Source organism: Balaenoptera musculus, chromosome 15, assembly GCF_009873245.2.
Source record: "Balaenoptera musculus isolate JJ_BM4_2016_0621 chromosome 15, mBalMus1.pri.v3, whole genome shotgun sequence".
Lineage (NCBI taxonomy): Eukaryota > Metazoa > Chordata > Mammalia > Artiodactyla > Balaenopteridae > Balaenoptera > Balaenoptera musculus.
Window position 1 is genome coordinate 22,868,764 of NC_045799.1, and position 20,169 is coordinate 22,888,932.

The following is a 20,169-nucleotide window of genomic DNA, read 5'->3' on the forward strand; positions in this document are numbered from 1 at the left end:
TGGGCCTGTGGTCTTCCAGATCAAAGACCTTGTGTTTTATCATTTCCAGAGAATAGACCTTCAGTCTTCTTCTGAGGTGGGAAAAGGGAAGTCCCCCAGAATGCAGGGGAGGGATCTGGAGCTCTGGCTGCTTTATGCTTTGTTCCCATTGGACCACAGGTGCAGCTAATTAGAATGATCATCGTCTTTGGTTTGTAATACACCCTCATCATTCATTGGTCCATGCACATAACCCACTTTTATTTAGTTAATTAGCTAGTTATTTTTAATAATGTAATAAGCACCCAAGATATTACCACCCAAAGCAAAAGCTAGGGTTTGACAGTAACCTGCATCTAACTAAATGATACTCTGAATTAACCTGTTCCCCTGCTTTTCTCACCCTGAGGAAACTATCATCTTTTATCAGTCCTTTGTTTTCCTTTATGATAGTCTTACTGAATTTATATGTGTTCTTTTACATTATGTACATATTTCTAATTATAACAGGATATTATGCTGATGTAATTTGGGGAACTTTTTTCACTTAAAATTGCCAAGATTTATCCACATTACTGCTGGATGACTGTGAACAGTTTTGTATATGCCTCCTGCTTTATTCGTACGAAAGTCCATCTTGGGTGTAAGTTTAGGAGTGGAATTGCTGGGTCTTAAGTGTTCATATATCATAAAATTCACACTTTGAAGGTTTAGTGGTTTTTAGTATATTTATGGAGTTGTGTAACGTTGCACTATCTCATTTCAGAACATTTCCATCACCCCAAAAAGAAACACCATACCACTTAACAGTCACTCCCTATTCTCCTTCCCCTGTACCTGGCAACCACTAGCGTACTTTCTGTCTCTGTGGATTTGCCAATTCTGGACATTTCTTAAATGGAATCATATAATATGTGGCATTTGTGTCTGACTTCTTTCACTTAGCATGTTTTTGAAGTTCATCCATGTTACAGCATGTAGCAGTACTTCATTCCTTTTTATGGCTGAATAATATTTCAGTGTATGGATATACCACATTTGGTTTATTAGTTGATGGACATATAGGTGTTTTCTACCTTTGGGCTATTATGAAAAATGTTGCTATGAACATTCATATACCAGTTTTTACATGGACATATGTTTTCAGTTTTCTTGAGTGTATACCTAAGAGTGGAATTGCTGGATCACATGGTAGCTGTGTTTAACGTTTTGAGAAACTGCCAGACTGTTTTCCAAAGTGGCTGCACCATTTACTGTCATACCAGCAAAGCATGAGAGTTCCAGCTTCTCCATATCCTTGCCAACATTTGATGTTGTCTGTCTTTTTGATTATAGCCATCCTAGTGGGTGTGAATTAGTGTCTCATTATGGTTTTGATTTGCATTTGTTTATCTTCTTTGGAGAAGTGTCTATTATAATCGTTTACCCATTTTTTAGTTGGATTATTTATCATTTTATTATCAAGTTGAAGATTTCTTTATATGTTCTTGATACAGATCTTTAGATATATGAAATGCAAATATTTTCTTGCATTTTGTGGGTTGTCTTTAACTTTCTTGATGGTGTCCTTTGAAGCACAAAAGTTTTTATTTATTTTTGTTTGTTTAACCTAATGAAAGCATCGTTTTTTGTTTGTTTGCATTTTATTGGGGTATAGTGTTGATTTACAATGTTGTGGTAGTTTCAGGTGTACAGCAAAGTGAGTCTGTTATACATATATCCACTCTTTTTTAGATTCTTTTCCCATATAGGCCACTACAGAGTATTGAGTAGAGTTCCCTGAGCTATATAGTAGCAGGTCCTTATTAGTTATCTATTTTATATGTAGTACTGCGTATGTGTCAATCCCAGTCTTCCACTTTATTCCTCCCCCCACTTACCCCCCCAGTAACCATAAGTTTATTTTCTACATGAAGCACAAAAGTTTTAGTTTTGCTGAAATCCAATCTATTTTTCCTTTTGTTGCTTTCACTTTTAGTGTCATATCTAAGAAACCATTGCTTAATCCAAAGTCATGAAGATTTACTCCTATCCTTTCTCGTAAGATTTTTATAGTTTTAGCTCTTAACATTTAGGTCTGTGGTCTATTTTGAGCTAATTGTTTGTACATGGTGTGAGGTTGGAGTACCAGTTCATTCTTTTATATGTGAAAATCCAGTTGTCCCAGTATCATTTTAAAAAAGACTTTTCTTTGTCCAGTGAATTGTCTGGGCTCCTTTGTTGAAAACCAGTTGACCATAAATGTAAGGGTTTATTTTAGAAGGCTCATTTTTATCCTATTGATATTTGTCTAGCCTTATGCCAGTATCACAGTGTCTTGATTACTGTATCTTTGTAGTAAGATTTGAAATAGGGAAGTGTGAGTCCTCCAACTTTGTTCTTTATCAAGATTGTTTTGGCTGTTTTGGATTCCTTCCATTTCCATATGAATTTTAGGGTCAGCTCGTCCATTTCTGCAAAAGAGCTAACTGGGATTTTGATAAGGATTGTGTTGAATCTGTAGATCAATTTAGGGAGCATTGCTATCTTAACAGTACTGTTTCAATCCATGCACATGGAGTGCCTATCCAGTTATTTGGGTCTTTTAAAATTTCTTTCAGCAACGTTTTGTAGTGAAGTCTTCCCACTTCTTTTGTTATATTTTTTCCTAAGTATTTTATTTTGGGGGTGCTATTATAAATGGAATGCTTTCTTAATTTCATTTTTGAATTGTTTATTGCTAATGTATAGAAATACAATTAAGTTTTCTATATTGATCTTGTATTCTTCAACCTTGCCGAACTAATTTATTAGCTCTAATTATTTTTTTGTGGATCCTTAGGATTTTCTACATACAAGATCATGTCATCTGCAATAGACATAGTTTTACTTCTTCCTGTCCAGGCTGGATATGTTTTATTTCTTTTTCTTGCCTAGGCAGAGCTTTCTAGACCCTGGATAGAACCTCTGGTACAGTGTTGAATAGAAGTGTTAAGTGGACATCCTCATCTTGTTTCTGATCTTAGGGGAAGCCATTCAGTGTTTCACCATTAAGTATGATGTTAGCTGTGGATTGTTCATAGATGTCCTTCATCAGGTAGAGGAAGCTCTCTTCTCTTCCTAGTTTGTTGAGCACTTTTATCATGAAATCGTGTTGGATTCTGTCAGATGCTTTTTCTGTATCTATTGAAATGTATGTGTGACTTATGTTCTTTATTCTTTTAATATGGTGTATTACATTTATTGATTTTTGTATGTTGAACCAGCCTTGCATTCTCTGGATAAATTCCACTTGCTCATGGTGTGTAATCCTTTTTATATGTTGTTGCATTTGGTTTGCTAGTATTTTGTTAAGGATTTTTTTTTTTTTAATGCTATTCTTGTCTGCTTACATTCTTTTTATTTATGTATGTATGTATGTATGTATGGCTGTGTTGGGTCTTCGTTTCTGTGCGAGGGCTTTCTCTAGTTGTGGCAAGCGGGGGCCACTCTTCATCGCGGTGCGCGGGCCTCTCACTATCGCAGCCTCTCTTGTTGCGGAGCACAGGCTCCAGACACGCAGGCTCAGTAATTGTGGCTCACGGGCCGAGTTGCTCCGCGGCATGTGGGATCTTCCCAGACCAGGGCTCGAACCCGCGTCCCCTGCATTGGCAGGCAGATTCTCAACCACTGCGCCACCAGGGAAGCCCCCAAGGATTTTTGTGTCCATATTCATAAGAGATATTAGTCTATAAGTTTCTTATGTGGTCTTTGTGTGGTTTTGGTATTAAGGTAATACTTGGCCTCATAGAATGAGTTGAGAAGTATTCTCCCTTTTATTTTTTGTAAGAGTTTTGGAAAGATTGCTGTTAATTCTTTAAATGTTTGGCAGAATTCACAGTGAAGCCATCTGGGCCAAAGTTTTTCTTTATGGAAAGTTTTTATATTACTAATTTAATCTTTGTTTCTTCTTGAGACACTTTAGGTGGTTTGCGTCTTTTTAGGAATTGGTCCATTTCATGTAGGTTATCTAATTTGTTGGCATACAGTTATTCATAATATTCCCTTATAATTTTTTTTATTTCTGTAAAGCTGATAGTGATGTCTCCTCTCTCATTCCTGTTTTTAGTAATTTTGAGTTTTATCTCTGTTTTTCTTGGTCAGTCTAGCTGACTAATTTTCGATTTCATTGATTTTCCCCATTCTTTTTCTATTCTCTCATTTATTTCCACTCTCATCTTTATTATTTCCTTCCTTCTGCTTGCTTTAAGTTTCCTCTCCTTTTTCTAGTTTCTTAAGGTGGAAGGCTAGCTATGAATTTGAGATCTTTCTTCTTTTTTAATACAGGAATTTACAGCTGTAAATTTCCTTCTAAATATTAACATAGCTGCATCCTATAGGGTATTTTCATTCATTTCAAAGTATTTTCTAATTTCTTTGTGATTTCTGCTTTGATCCATTATTATTTAGGAGTATGTTGTTTAGTTTCCCAAATTTCCTTCTGTTATTGATTTTTAATTCATTTCACTGTGGTCAGGGGATATTCTTAGTATTTCATTCCTTTTCAAATTTATTGAGACTTGTTTTATGTCCTAACTTGGTCTATCCCAGAGAATGTTCCATGTACACTGAGAATAACATGTATTCATTCTACTGCTGTTAAGTGGAGTGTTGTATAGATGTCTGTTAGGTCTGGTGGTTTATAGTGTTGTTCATTTCTTCTATTTCCTTGTGATCTTCTGCCTCGTTATTCTATCCTTAATTGAAAGTGGGGTATTAAAGTTGCAAACTGTTATTGTTGAATATTCTGTTGCTCTCTTCAATTCTGTTTCTTTTTGCTTCATCTGTTTTCATTGTTATGTCTTCCTGATGTTATGTCTTTTTTTTTTTTTAATATTTATTTATTTATTTATTTGGTTGTGCTGGATCTTAGTTGCAGCAGGCAGGCTCCTTAGCTGTGGCATGTGAACTCTTAGTTGTGGCATGCATGCATGTGGGATCTAGTTCCCTGACCAGGGATTGAACCCGGGCCCCCTGCGTTGGGAGCGTAGAGTCTTAATCACTGCGCCACCAGGGAAGTCCCGGATGTTACGTCTTTATTAAACAGGACTTTGAACCAGTCATCCTTTGTACCATGTTTACCCTCTGCTTGCAGGGAGAACTGGTACGGACAAATCTTGGGCCTTTTCAGGCTCCTTGGTACATGATCGCTGACTTTTTTCACTTTGCCCACTGCCAGCCTAGCAGCCTTATTGAGCCTGTTAAATGAGTGATTACAGTCTTCCTTCTGCTTTCCCACTTTCAAAATGTTATTGCTGTTGTCACTTTTCTTTGTTGTCTTTGTTCTTATGAGTTTATGGCTTATAAAGAAAAAAATTTACTGTTATTTTTATGATTTTTCTGGAAGGAGTAAAGCTGTATTTTAATCCAGTATCTTTAATTGGAAGTTTCAAAGACCATGATCTTTCCACTGCATAGTGCTAGATAGAGTGGGTACTTTCCTGAAGACAAAGGATGCATGGTTTTGACTGTAGACCTTAAAAACCAGTTCACAGAATTTACAAAATTCCATGCTAAGTGCATTGGGAGAGACAAATGTATATAAGATATGGCCCTTCTTCTCCAGGAGCTCACTCTGTGGAGAGATGAGATGTACCGAAATACTGCTATAGCGCATGTAAAAAGGGATAAGTAATAAGAACTATTGATACCTTTCATTGAACATCTACAGATTTCAGACAGACGTGTTATGTACATTAAACAATTCAATCTAATAATCTCATAATGGGAATTGTATTATTCCCACTTTACAGGTGAAGAATGAATTGTTTTATACAAGGCCAGCAGCTAATAACATATCAAGGGAGATTTGAAGCCACGTGTGTCTAACTCTGAAGCTTTCCTCTTTCTACCATGTCAGGGTATCTTAGGAGAGGCCCCATTAGGGACCTAGAGGAATTCAAAGGCAGGAGAGGATCAAGGAAGGCTTCAAGGTGGAGGCATCCCAGCTGGGCCTTGAAGGATGGATAAAATTCAACATTTTAGAATTTGGGGGGAAGGGGATCATTACAGGAAGGGGGAATAGTTTGCTCAAAAGCCAAAGAGGAAGGAATTATAAGATACATTTGGGGGTTTTAAATAACCTGGTGGGAGACTTAGTGTAGGATACCTGCGGGAGGTTGATTAGCCAAAACATCGCCTGACCTGGAAGAATGAGGCCCTGAGGTGTTTGCATTGGAATAGGGGAAAGCTAAGAAGGGAATTTTAATGATTTTTGCAAAGTAAGAACATCCTCACAATATATATATAATGTGTGTTTAATTAAAAATGTGTGAGGTCACAGTGGGTTGTCACAAGGCTGAAGAGTTCATTTAAAATTTAAGCAAGCAAACACATGTATATGGAATCTAAAAAAAAAAAAAAATGGTTCTAATGAACCTAGGGGCAGGACAGGAATAAAGACGCAGAGGTAGAGAATGGACTTGAGGACACGGGGAGGGGGAAGGGTAAGCTGGGACGAAGTGAGAGAGTGGCATGGACATATATACACTACCAAATGTAAAATAGATAGCTAGTGGGAAGCAGCTGCATTGCACAGGGAGATCAGCTCGGTGCTTTGTGACCACCTAGAGGGGTGGGACAGGGAGGGTGGGAGGGATACGCAAGAGGGAGGGGATATGGGGATATATGTATATGTATAGCTGATTCACTTTGTTATACAGCAGAAACTAGCACACCATTGTAGAGCAATTATACTCCAATAAAGATGTTAAATAAAAAATAAAAATTAATAAAATTAAAGCAAGCAAATGCTTGTATTGCTCTTATTGCTTTGAAATGAAAGCAAATAAGTTTTCTAAACGTTAATAATCTCATCTTCTCTAATAAGAAAAATACCCCACAGTGATATCCCCTTTCTTATCTATCAAATTAGCAAAAATCAGAAAGTGATCGTTTGTACTAGCAAGCATGTGGGAAAACAGGTAGTATAAATAAATGAGACGGCTCCACATATCCTGATAAGGAATGACGACCTCTGCCATACTTTTAAGTGGAAAAGCACAGTGTAGAACGGTACGTGTAGCAGACTACACTTTGTGTTTTAAAAAAATGTGAGTGGGGGGGTGCAATTTATACATAACAGCTTTTCCTGAGAAGTTCCATTAGCACTTAAGCCAGTTTTACCCCTTTTATACCAATATCATTCCTTCTCTTTTTTTTATCTCAAACTTTCCTGCTCAAGTTCCCCTTCAGACTTTCAAGGGGGAGTTGGATAGGTCATTTCATCTCTTAATTGCCATGTGGTTCATTTGTTGTTCACTTCTCGTAGTATCTTCAGCATTTATCACATTTCCTTGGAATGGCTCCAGTGCCCTTTAGTTTCAGGTAACCTCTGATCCAGTTGGTAAGTTTCCTACTGTATTCTTGGCTCACTTTACCCATATAGTAGTGAGTATGCAAATACACGTTCTCCTTATCTCTGTTTCTCTACAAGGCTTGCTGGTGGTGACCTTTACACACTGCTTTAGATTTACTGACTCTCACTATCCCTGATACATTTCTTTCCTCCAGTGTAAACATTTTCCATTCTGCTTAAAAATATTTACTGGGGGGGGTGTGTGTGTGTATACATATATGTACACATATGCTTATGTACACAAAAACCTAGCAACTCATTCTGGTGGCCTCCAAGAAGACCAGCAAGATAGGCACCACTGGACAGTGGGTAGTGGGGAGGGAGATTCTCTTTTTACTGATACACCATTTTGTTTCTCTTGAATTTTATACAGGGAATATAGCCAATATTTTATAATAACTTTAAATGGAATATAATCTATAAAAATTTTGAATCACTGTGTGGTACAACTGAAACTAATATAATATTATAAATCAATCCTACCTCAACAAAAAAAATATAGTATTGGTAATAAGAGTAAATAAATGATAAATTTACTTAATAAAATATTATAAATGGAATGTAATATATAATTCTACAATGTATATTATTAAATGATAGTATATAAATAGATATTATACCCATTATATTGATGAAGATACAGATAAGTTAATTATGCAGATTTATGGCTAATAAGAGAAATGTTACTTTCCACTTATTTTATACTTTACAGTCCATATAACTTTTCTTTTTTAATTTTTAAAACAGCCCTGGCAGGTAGCTGGTTATTGTCTTTATTTTACAGACACTATCTATTTTTATGAGAATGGCAGAACATGAATAAGACACAAATAAGGAAACTAGGCTTCCGAATGGTTAGGTAACCTAAGTTTCACATCTAGTACTTGAATCCAAGTTTAGTGCAGTTTCCTCTGTGCTGCAGGGAAGGGTATTCAGAGCATATCCCCAAGTTTTTGTGCTTGATTTGGAGTTGATTACCGACCTTTTCCATCACAGATTCTTTGTTGCCCTCATTCAACACAGAATATGGCACTGAACCAGTCTGATGCAAATAAAAAAGAAGCCATTCAGCCTACCAGTACATAAGTAGGCCCCCCAGGCTCTGCCCCATCTCCCATCATGGGCAGGGAGCTTTGGCTTTGGGCATTGAGAATGCAAACCAAACAAGATAGACTTGTACTGTAGCTCAGAAATTCACCTGTGTCTTCTTTTCATTGTTCTAGGAAGAGTTGCAGGCCAACCTGGACCTGATTCAAACCTACAGACTGCATATTGCCCAAGATATCAACCAAGAAAACCTACAGCTCTTCCTGGGTTCCTATAATGGGTACAGTTGTTTCTGTTCCTTCACTTAAAGGCAGACTAGGTCTAAGAAGATAACGGATATCTAAGAGAGAAGGAGAAGAGGAAATAAACTACTTCTTCCAGTGTTGTGTGATGGGATTGCTTTTGTACTTTTCACCACAGTAGAAGGGGAAGGGGCTTTCAGACAGAAATGAAGACAGCTTTCAAGAGCAGTGCATGAACTGAAGGCTGTTTCAGGCATGTGCAACTACCAGTTGTACTTTTAAGATATTTTGAGACCAGAAGTACCTAAAGTTGTGTACACACACAAAACACACAAATTGAGGTAGCACAGAAAGATGCATGTAGAGGAGGCAAAGAATAGAAGTCTTGGGCCCCAATTCAGTCTCTCTGCTGGTGTCCTGTCATCACGCAGAAGTGACACACGGAGAGAAGCTTAATTCTTATCTTGGGACCAGCTTCTCCAAGGTGAAAATGTTAGCCCCTTTTAGCTTTCTGGGTACATGGAAAAAGATTGAGGAAACGCGTCAGCTGTAACTTACCCAGAGTCACACAGCCGGTCAGGAGCAAAGCCAGGTTTTGAACCCAGTCTCTCTAGCTCCTTCCTCCGTGTAACAGAGCCTCCTTATTTTTTGTTGAAATCAGAAAGGTTATTAAGTACTGCACTAAACTGTTAGTTACCAGGAAAATGTTCCCCCAAAAAAGTTCCCCTTGGACCTCCATGGCGGTCCAGTGGTTAAGATTCTGTGCTCCCAATGCAGGGGGCACGGGTTGGATCCCTGGTCGGGGAAGATCCTGCATGCCACGTGGTGTGGCCAAAAAAAAAAAGAAAAAAGTTCCCCTTAAGAAATTATTCCTATAAACTAGTTGGAAAATTAAACACTTAAGACTTGAGGATTTCAACAGCATTGCTATTGAGTTTTGAAGTTGCCTCCTTTTAGCATCCTGCAGAGTCCCTTTTTCCTGCTCTGTACCACTCAGGATGCCACTGAACAAAGTGCACAAGGGCCCCTTCCCTCATCTGTGTGAAAGAAAGATAGTTTTCAGATTTCTTGATACATTTTGGTTTTCACAACCAGGAAGTAACCTGAGTTGCCATGATTTTACCTGAAAAGTGCATTGATTCCTTTGTGTTTCTCTAGACGCAGAGACCTGGAGATCGAAAGACCCATTCTGGGACAAAATGATAACAAATCAAAGACATTAAAGTAAGTCCCTCAGTCTCCCCCACTGCATTGCTCAACATCTTTGCCTTTCATAGACAGAGTCATTTTCAGTGGAGTATATGTGCTGCTTGCTGAGCGTCCTCTTATTTTCCCTTTCCCCAGGTGTTCTACTTTATTGGTGGTAGGTGACAATTCACCTGCAGTTGAGGCTGTGGTAAGTATGTCCTGATGTTGTGAAGATGAATAAGATGAAATGCAATAAATTGTGTGTAACACACTGCTGACGCACTAGAAACAGTTGGTAGGTACTAGTTTTTGTGATTTCTCATTACACAGACCAGGGTTTGCACTTTGTTACCCAGTTTGGAGGATCACTAGGTTTCATCAGAAGGGATCAGGACTGCCCTTGACTGCTTTGGGTGGTGGAGCTTGCTCTGTGGCAAGCAGCACAGGTAAAGGCCACTGGCTTATCGTCAGACTTCTGACAGCCTTGGCCTTCTGCAGCCACCACAGATATAGAAGCCTGCTGGGAGCCTGTATACTTTCCTCAGGCACGTAGCACACTGGCAAAAAAAATATGTGCTCATTGTAGAAAATTGGTAAATAGGAGGACAGGAGGAGAAGTCATGATCCCGTTACTCAAAGACAAGCCATTATGTTTTTCTTTACAATAGATGGGATGATATTAGCTATACAGTGTTTTGGGACCTCATGACTTAGCACTGTTGAGAGCATTTTTCCATACTATAAAGTCAGTATGTCTGTATAATATTCAGTCTTATAAATATACCCTTGTTTATGTAACCTCATTCTCCTGTTGATTATTTCTGATTTTGCACCATTAATAATGTTGCTGTTGAACATCCTTATAGAATCTTTGCCTGAATCTTTGATCATTTCCCTGGGATGAGATGGAAATAATGTGTCAAAAATCATAAACCTCTGTAAGGTTTTTAATACATTTTGCCAGATTCCTTTCCAGAAAAGACATAACAGTGTGTTGCCACTGCCTATGTATGAGAGTGCCTGTTTCACAGCATACTGTTCAGCATTGGACTTTTAAATTTCATTAGTAGTTAATTTGATTAAAAATGATATCCCACTGTTTTAATTTGCACTTCTATAATTACAGATGAAGCTGACAGTTTTTGATAAGTCTGTTATCACTTGCTTGTCTTTCCCACAGCATATATAACTTAAGTATCTGCATGAAATTATCTGGTTTTCTTTGGCCTACTTCACTTCCACCCTATTTAGAGCAAAACATTAGGAAGTAAAGCTTTTAGAAAAGGAATCTAATAAATAATCAGAGATGCAGACATAGATGAGAAGGTTGGTGGGCAGGGGGAGTGTTGGTAGGGTGAGATAGATGTAACAATAGAATATATTCACACTTCCCTGAATTACCCTGTAAAACATTCCGTGTCTAGTGTGAAATACATAGTGTGGCTTGAGCACAGAGGCAAATAACTCTGAACTCAAAAAAAAAAAAAAAAAATCCCCGAAGGTAATAAAGTTACAGTGATGATCTCATCAAGAAGGAGTTTTGTAAAGGTCAGTCTTTTTTTGGCTAAAAAGGTAGAGATACATGCTACAAAATATCTATAAAAAACATTTTTTCATAAACATGTGTTTATGAAAATAGTATCGTTTATAGACAATACCCTTAATCAGAATTCTCTAATAATGCTGAGTTGCCTTTTGGAAATTACATGGACTTAAAGCAGCATTACCAATTATTTTTCAAGATTGTGTAAGCTGGCCAATACAGATAAGATCTTTTTCTCTTTCTGATTTCCACACCTTCAGTGTTTATAGGAGAAGAACTTCAGGAACCCCATCTGTACCACAAACTAGATGCTCTTCTAGACACATTGAAAACCAGCTCCCCTGCCAGAGCCTTTTATCCCATAAGTTGGTAGGGATTAAAGGGCTATATCCATGCATGGAAGAGCAGGAAGAAACTCCACAAATTCTGGCCACTGTTGCTAGCTATTCTTGCTCACATATTCATTCAGCATCATTTTTTGAGCATCTCCTATTCTCTCGATGCTGTGGAGAACACAAAAATGAATAAGACGGAGTCTCTGCGCCTGGAGCTGGGGAGAGAGTAGACATGTCAAAAACCAACTGTTGTTCTTGGCCTACCAGAAACTGAGACTTCTTATAAAGTTACAGAAATTACAAAGTGATGAACCAAGAAAAGCATGCTTTATTACATTAAATACAGACTTGGGAGTTCATTCTTCCAGAAAATATTTATTGTATATCTACTGTGTTCTCAGCACTGTGCCTGGCAGTTAGGGATCCGGTTTTTACATTCTGCCCTTTAGAGCACCTTCTATAGTAAGTAAACGGGTACATTTGTTTGTCACTGCCTGCGTTGTCATTTGTATAGAGCAAAAACCTTGATTTGGTGATTCTGGCTTTTAGATCATCCTGTGCTTTTAGAAGAGTTTTGAATACCTACCCATCAGCAATCCCCAGAGTAAACGTTCAGCTGGGTTACTGGTTCTTGCCTAGGTAATTTTAATAACTCCCTAACTGGCTCGCTGCCTCTGCAGTCTGTCATACAGGCCACTGCTGGTTATTTTACTAAAACAACTCACATCCTGTCACCCCAGAAACCCTCTGTGGCTTTTTGCCTTCCACAGTCAGTTCAAGTCTTTCCAACCTCTCCCCACGGTGCATCCTCACGCCATGCTTGTCTCTGTAACCCCACACATGCCCTGCACGCTCACTTCGCATCCCCTGAGTCTTTGCTTATGCTTTCCCCCTGACTCTGGAAGCCTTCAAATGCCCACCCCTTCTTACTCTAGCTATAGAAATTCTACTCACTCTTCTATTCTCACTCAGCTCAGAAGTGAAATTTTCAAGTGATCTCATTCTGCCGCATATTACGTTTCCACCCCACTAGATTCCATGCTCTTAGCGCAGTGTATTATGTGTGTGCTTGGGCAAGCATGTGTGAAGAAGAGATCCAGTTAATCAAGTTAACCATAAAACATTGTTGAACCTGGAGATTATCTCCCCAGAATATTTTCTTTGAGGTCCCTGCCTTTGTGGATACAAAGGTATGAGATACCATACACGTAAATATACAAGGTTGTAATTCTTAATTGTGATGGCTACAGTGAGAGAAAAACCGTAGAGAGTTCAACTTTACATGGGATAGCCAAAGATCTTGAGGCAGAAGAGAATCAGGGTGTAAGGAATGGTAGACCCACTACCTCCAGGGCACGGGAAAGGGGTGAGAAATGGGCAGGGGAGGGGTATAAGGGCCAGTCATAAGGCCAGGTTGTGCTGGGAAATCATCAAGACCCCCAGCAGGTGAGGGCCACGGTCCAGTTCACTTTTTAAATTAGGTAACTTGTCCCCATGTTATGTAGCGAGTAGGAGGAATTAGATTCAACATGTAGTCCTTTAAAGACTCTACTTGTAACGGAGTCAGAAAATGAACTTTGCCAGATTTTTAGATCTACTAAGAAATATAAGATATAAAGTACTTCATATAAATATGTCTCCCACTTTTGTATTTTGGTAATTTGGCTGATTCAGCCATCTCCAAATGAGCCATTGATCTTGGAAGATCATTCTCATGCCAAGCTATTTCTTGTTTTTCTAGCAGTTCATAAAATTCTCTCTCTCTCTTTTTTTGAAGGTTGAATGCAATTCTCGCCTGAATCCTGTAATACACAACTTTGCTAAAGGTAATGTGTCTTCTTTCCTCATTGCCAACCATTAGTGAGTAAATTATACGTGGTTCAGATTACTTATTTCTGGAATAGATGCCCGAAAGAAGGAAAGCTTCTCTTTCTCTCTCTGGATTCTCTCACTCTCTTAAAAAAAATTTCTTTTCCTGAATATATTCTCATTGTAGAAAATGGGAAAATAGGAAAAAAATGGAAATATAAAAAGAATAAAATAAAAAATTACCCTAATCCTGCCACCAAAGGTAACCTTCTGGTAAAATATCGGTCTTTTTCCTATTGCATTTTTACACATCATTAAGATCATAGGCTGTTTATAGCCCTGTGTCTGTTTTCCTCAACTTTTTGACATATAAACATCTTCCCGTGTCATTAAAAACATCATAAGCATTATTTAATATTGTTGTGAGAAATTAGACAATGAATGGAAATTCTTTACGTGCTAAATCCCCTTGTATGGATAAGGGAAGCTTCCAACAACATTCTCATGATAAGGGTAGATGCATTTTTCTTTCTCTTAGGTCTAAATAGAGAGTACCCTCTGTGTACTAAATTTCTAGGGTTAATATCAAGCTTCTCCCCATTTTGATTGTACCCCAGGCTCACATTTTCTGGAGCCTCTAGTGACATATTTAAGGGCCTGACCTCCTGGTTTGAATTTGGATTACAGTAGATTTAAGTACTGATCTTATGTTTCTGACTGTTACTTTCTCAGCCTGAAAGACCTCTGCTTTCTTCCCTTTCTCTTTGAAGTGAGATTAAAAGGGAAGTGCTGTCACCAGAAGCAGCCCATAGTTCCTGGAAATATAACATGAGGTTAATGCTCTGAGGTGACAAAACTCAGAGTGTTCTGGGGTCCAGGTGATTGATGAACTAGTCTAAAATATGATTTTTTTTTTTTTAAAGCATGTGGTTTCAAATTAGCTTTCATTGCATGTTTGAATCAGTTTTCCAAAAGCGCAAAACAACTTTACAGTAGCCATAGATATGCTTATTTCTGGGCAAAAATGCCCATCTACAACAGCATGATGGAACTAATTCTCTGTTTGATAGGTATCAAGCTTGGAAACAGTCTTTCCCAGTATTCTCTCTGCATACGGGAACTGTTTTACAGTTCTAATCAGACTTTGACTCCTAACCTTCATGAAAATACAGCCTGGGCCAGTTAGGTCTATTTTATACTTATTCAGGTTAAATATTTGTTCCTGATCTTACATGTAGAATTTTCAGGGAACTGACTGTTCCTTATTAACCTCAAATTCCTGTGTCTCACGTGGCAATCCCATCTGCTGAATAACAGTCCACCCTCAAAGAAAGTTTTCATGTTAGTGAAGGGAGACCATGAGGTTCATGTCTCTTTTTTAAAAAACGCCAGTCAGCCTGAATAGGCTACTATCTGAGTATGGAATGCATAACAGCTGGAAGGAGGAGGGTGGCCTCATGGTTGGCCATCATTCCCTAGAAGCAGTGTTCTCTGCGGATTGGCAGAATATACATCACCTGGCTTGTTAGAAATGCAAGTTCCTGAGACCCGCTGCAAACCTATTAAATAAGAATCTCTAGGGACTTCCCTGGTGGTCCAGCGGTTAGGACTCTGTGCTCCCAATGCAGGGCGCCCAGGTTTGATCCCTGGTCAGGGAACTAGATCCCGCATGCCGCAACTAAAAGATCCCACATGCTGCAGCTAAAGAACCCGCACGCCACAACTAAAGATCCTGCATGCCACAACTAAAGATCCTGCACGGGGCAATGAAGATCCCACGTGTTGCAAAATAAATAAATAAATATAAAAAAAAAAAAAAAAAAGAATCTCTAGGGCAGGAACTCAAGAATCTGAGTTTTAACAGGTCCTCCTGGTAATTCCAGTGCATGCTAATAAAACCCTACTCTAGAAATCTTTGCACAGGTGAGAATAACCAACTGTAAAGATTTATGAAGTGAGAGACAGCCTTACCAAATCCAACTATGAAATGAAAGTGGCTGACCAAGTAGGTTGGCTGAATTCAGCCTCAGTGCCTGATTGGAGACATCCCCTTAGTCGTGAAGTGAAGACAAGGTAGAGTTGAGAGGGAACCTTAAAAGTGTGGTGCCCTGAGGAGTTAGGATCACACTGTTTGAGGACTCTGAAAGTAGCATTCTCCAGGTGGAGGCAGAACCATGGTTGAAGGTAGTGGTTAACTTCACTATCACCCGAATGGAAAATTCCCGACACGGGCCTGAAAGTTAGGCCCTGCACTACTGATTAATAAATGTTGAATAATCTTTCAAAATTACATCCAAGGTTATTGCTAGGATTTAAGTCTTTGTGTAAGAGTGCATTGAGGAGATGGACACTTGGATGTAGTTAAACATTAAGTTAAGGAACCTAAAATTTGATCCTGTCCTGTTTGAAAGGACCCATGGATGTTCAGAGCATTTCCCTTAAGTGTTAAGTCTCAGCTGACTTGCATATTTTTCCTCTTCTAGATGGCAGACTGTGGTGGACTACCCCAAGTAGTTCAGGTAAGGAGATTTTTTTAAAAGCACCCATTTGACTCCAGCTTTCTGACTGTGCAAAGATTAATGCCTTCTTATTTTGTCCCCCTAGCCCGGGAAGCTCACCGAGGCCTTCAAGTACTTTTTGCAGGGAATGGGCTACAGTGAGTAGTACACAACTTTCTATTCTACCAAAGATTTATTGATAATGGGGTCATTTTGGCATCTGATGAGTACTCAATTCTCAGGGCATAACCTCTGTGCTAGCCAGCCTGAAATCAAGTAGAAACCAAACTGTTTATGGAACATTCATCTGTGTGTATATATAAAGATGAGCTAATGCTTACTAAGCACTTACTTTGTGCCAGGCACTCTATATTCTTAACCTTGAGAGGTAAGTTCTGTTATTAGTCCCATCTTATAGAAGAGGAAACTGAGGCTCAAAGAAGCTAAGCACCTTTCCCAGGGTAACAATTCAGCTGCAGAGCCATGATTCAAACCGTGGCAGTCTGACTCCAGAGCCCACATTTTCAACCACTGAAGCTTAGCCAGACCAAGCTATGAATCTGAAGTTGTTATTTGCAGCTGAACTCAGCTGGTTAATGACTCCTGGACTAGAGAAACAAAATGGAGCCTCCAGAAGAAAAGGAGTTAAATCAGTTAAGTCTGCTCCACCACAGGAGATGAACTTGCAGAGTGTTGTAGAGTGAATCCAAGGATGTGTCCATATCATGTGCCACTGTCCTGGTCTCTTGTATTGTGAGACCCCTGAGCTTTCTCATTTGTCACAGAATATCCACACTTGCTCCTTTCTTGGAGTTATAAAAAGGAAAACTCTTCTACCCAGGTACAGAGCTCTTTATCCAGTAGGGTGATTTTTCTCCTGTCTTTGGTATCAGTGTGATTAATGACGATTGGGCAGCTGCTCTGGGCAGCAGCTGGGCCCCTGGGTACAGCCCTGTACCTGGCAGGCAGCTCGTGTGTGTCTCGTCTAGAGTGGCTGTGTCATCCCCGTCTGTGAGCCACTACCAACCGAGCCCACACCCATATGCCTCTGGGAGGAGCAGAAGTCCCTCTCCTTTCCTAGGAAGCAGCTGATCTTCCAGCTGTTGGATCCATTTCCGATCCAAGCAGGTTGGCCCTTTATAGTGAAGGAGAAAACCTTTGACTAGTTGAGAGGAGTAACATCTGAGATGTTATTGAAGCATCAGTTGGCCTCACCTCCTTTCTGGGGCCTTAAAATAAAACTTCACCCCTGGCTTAGAGCGTTCTGTCAGTGTCTGCTGGGCAGCTGAGGTTGCCGCTCGGCACGGTCGGGTCACTAACGTGCCTTTTCCTGTGTCCGTCCTGCTTCCAGTCCCGTACGTGCAGCTCAGTCACCTGAGCACCGAGTCAGGTACCTTCCTCTACGCTGGCCCTGCCCCTGCCTCCCAGCCATGCTCTCCTGGCTGCATTGGCTGCCCGCAGCATGTCCGTGGTTTTCCTGTGCAGTGAGAGCCCGATAGAACGTGGCTCGTTGTGCCCTGAGAGAGTTAGCCTGCAGGTCCTACCCTGGTCCCCCAGGAGTAAAGGAGCAGGTTGTAACAGCCAGGGTCACAGCAGCAGCTGAAACTTTATATAGGCAGGGCCCCTCCTCCACCACCACCTACTTACTGATCCTTGAGTTAACCCCCAGACACTGGATTCTCAATTAGGAGCGTCAGAGCCTGTGCCCGGAGAAGTGCAGGTGATGGCATCTTCGGACCCCAGCATTGAAATGGCAGCTGGGGAAGTAGCTCGTGTCTCAGAAAGATAGGCAGGGGGGTGTGCCAGGTAAGGCCCTTTCCTGGCCAAGCTGGAAGGACCTCCCAGCCAGAGCGGTGGCAGTGGGCAGGAGTCTGAGTTAAACAGCCACCTCCGGTGCTCTTCCTCACAGGCAGCCTGTACCTCACCCCCTGTGCAGGGACCAGCTCCAGGCCCGCCTGCCCTCCCTACACCTCATCTTCCTACGTGTCTCCTCCCCAGGTAGCAAGGGTCGCCTGTGGACACGGATGGTAGTCTTGTTGTATCGGGCTTGCACTGTGTTTGTGAAACACCTTCATACTTGTGTGGTGTGGTTTGTCTTTCTTTGGTTTAGTCTTGCATGTACTGCAGGTTTTGGTTACCTGCTTGGGTTCCCAAAGCCTCCTTCCTAATCACTTTATGAATGGCATGGGCATAGCTAAGAGGCTACACTCTGGACTTAGGTTTCCCCTCGTTCTGCTGTGGACCAGAGTCAGCTGAGATTCCAACCAGAACCAGAGGCTTAAAGCAGCCTTGCCTATAGCCCCTCACCTAGAGCCAGTAATGCAAAGTGGGGATGGCTGTGTCTTGTCCTGGTGTCACCTTAAATGGGTTGGGAAAGCTAAAATGTAAAGCTTTTGGTGAAACTTCTCGATTAGCTGAGTTGAACCAGGGCTCCTTCCTATAGTCCTCTTGGTTCTTTCTTACAGTCCCATCTGCCAGCATGACCCGGCTCGCCCGATCACGAACCCACTCCACCTCAAGTAGCATCGGCTCTGGAGAAAGTGCCTTCAGCCGATCTGTCACAAGCAATCAGTCAGACGGAACTCAAGAATCCTCTGAGTCTCCTGATGTCCTGGACAGACACCAGACCATGGAGGTGTCCTGCTGAGCAGATGCTCCTCCCTTGGACCATGCAAGTCCGTCCTCCTTCCGACAGCCACTCCGTAATATAACACTTCATCCAGCAAACTGGCATCTATCTTTAAGTCTTGCATGGCCACTGACTCTCTCTTTCTGGTATCCTGGATTAATCATCCTCTCTGCCTGCCCACCCCCCTTTTTGTATGTACCAAGAACCACTTCCATGCCATTACTGTAGCATTCCAACATCTTCAGCTGATCCGATCTCCATATCTTCTCTTGCCACCTTTTCCCTGTGCTTTCCCAACTATGTAGCTAAGATTGTTTGATCCTGATGTATGTGTGTGAGCACGCGTGTCTGTGTTTGCGTGTGCATAGTTCTGTGATTTTAGACAGGCTTTCTTGTAGAGCTTCTGCAAAAAACAAAAAAAAAGGGACTCTTTTTTTGCATTTTCAGTGGTGTTTTTAGGGGAAATATGCAGAACAGGTTTCTAGGTTGGGTAGGCCATTGCATTCTCTTTCGCTTCCATATTGGTCAACAAGAACTGCAAAGTGACTTCAGGAGAGAGCAGTTCTGAGGAATGTGGAAGATCATAATTCCTGTTCGGATTGTTGACTGCGACCAACAGAAGGGAGCCTGTTACGTAGAGACGCAGGCTGGGTGGCCGGCCACTTCTCCTCTCCAAATGAATTCACGCATACTGTCCTGTGAACAGAAGGGGGGGATATGTTCTCTCAGAAGCCCGTGAATGATGAGCTTCTGACGCAACGTGGAGTTTTTCCCAGGGAGTCAGTGTGGCTTAGTCACTGGACTTTTTTAGCACAGGAAGGGGAAAATGAAATTCCAGGCCTCTGCTCTGTCAGAACAAAACTGAGTCTCTGCAGTGTCTGATACCACATGCCAGACGTCTGCAGGAAGCGCCTCCCAGGAGGGACACTCTCCATCCCTCGACTGCCCCAGAAGGGAGGGGTATAGCCTGAAAATTATGTAGATGATGAGGCGATGGCTGGGCAGAGAGGAACAGTATAGACTTATTTCAGCAGACTTAATGGAAGCTAAATGAAATTCAGATAGAACCCATGTCTCAGAAAGTTATTCCTGTGAACTCCCTTTTGTAGGAGGGAAGGGGCCAATCTGTAAGGGCGGCCTGTCCAGGTAGAATTTTGTTCAGTCCGCTGCTATGTGAGGGGGTCACAGCCACCCAGAGAGTATCACCAGGAGGAGGGTGAAAGCAACTGCCACCCAGTAAGGGCCCAGCTTTGAGGGCATTGAGATATTACATAGAGAAGGGTTACACAGTTCTGATCTTAGGAAGGGGCTTTTCAGATGTAGCGTTTGCTTTCTGCTGAGGTACGGAATGCGTTACTCTGTCAGAGTACAACTTTTTACGGATGATGAAATAAAGCTGTATACGTCTCATTGTTACCCGGTGGCTGGTGTGACTTCTCTCAAGCCACTTCCTGGGGCTCAGGGGGGTACCGAGTGACTGCGTGTGGGCTCCGTGCTGGGCATGCTTACATACCTGATGCTTAT

At 40.8% G+C, this 20,169-nt stretch overlaps 1 protein-coding gene across 1 annotated transcript in view; it reads left to right on the forward strand.

Annotated features, from left to right (window-relative positions):
* Positions 1-20,061, forward strand: part of NDRG3 (NDRG family member 3) — an 84,245-nt gene extending 64,184 nt beyond the window's left edge. Inside the window, 8 exon segments of the mRNA XM_036825778.1 lie at positions 8,578-8,681; positions 9,802-9,867; positions 9,988-10,039; positions 13,487-13,516; positions 13,518-13,535; positions 16,002-16,037; positions 16,123-16,174; positions 18,482-20,061. Coding sequence (XP_036681673.1) covers positions 8,578-8,681; positions 9,802-9,867; positions 9,988-10,039; positions 13,487-13,516; positions 13,518-13,535; positions 16,002-16,037; positions 16,123-16,174; positions 18,482-18,663 — 540 coding nt within the window. The 3' untranslated portion in view covers positions 18,664-20,061.
* Positions 20,062-20,169: the final 108 nt, after the last annotated feature.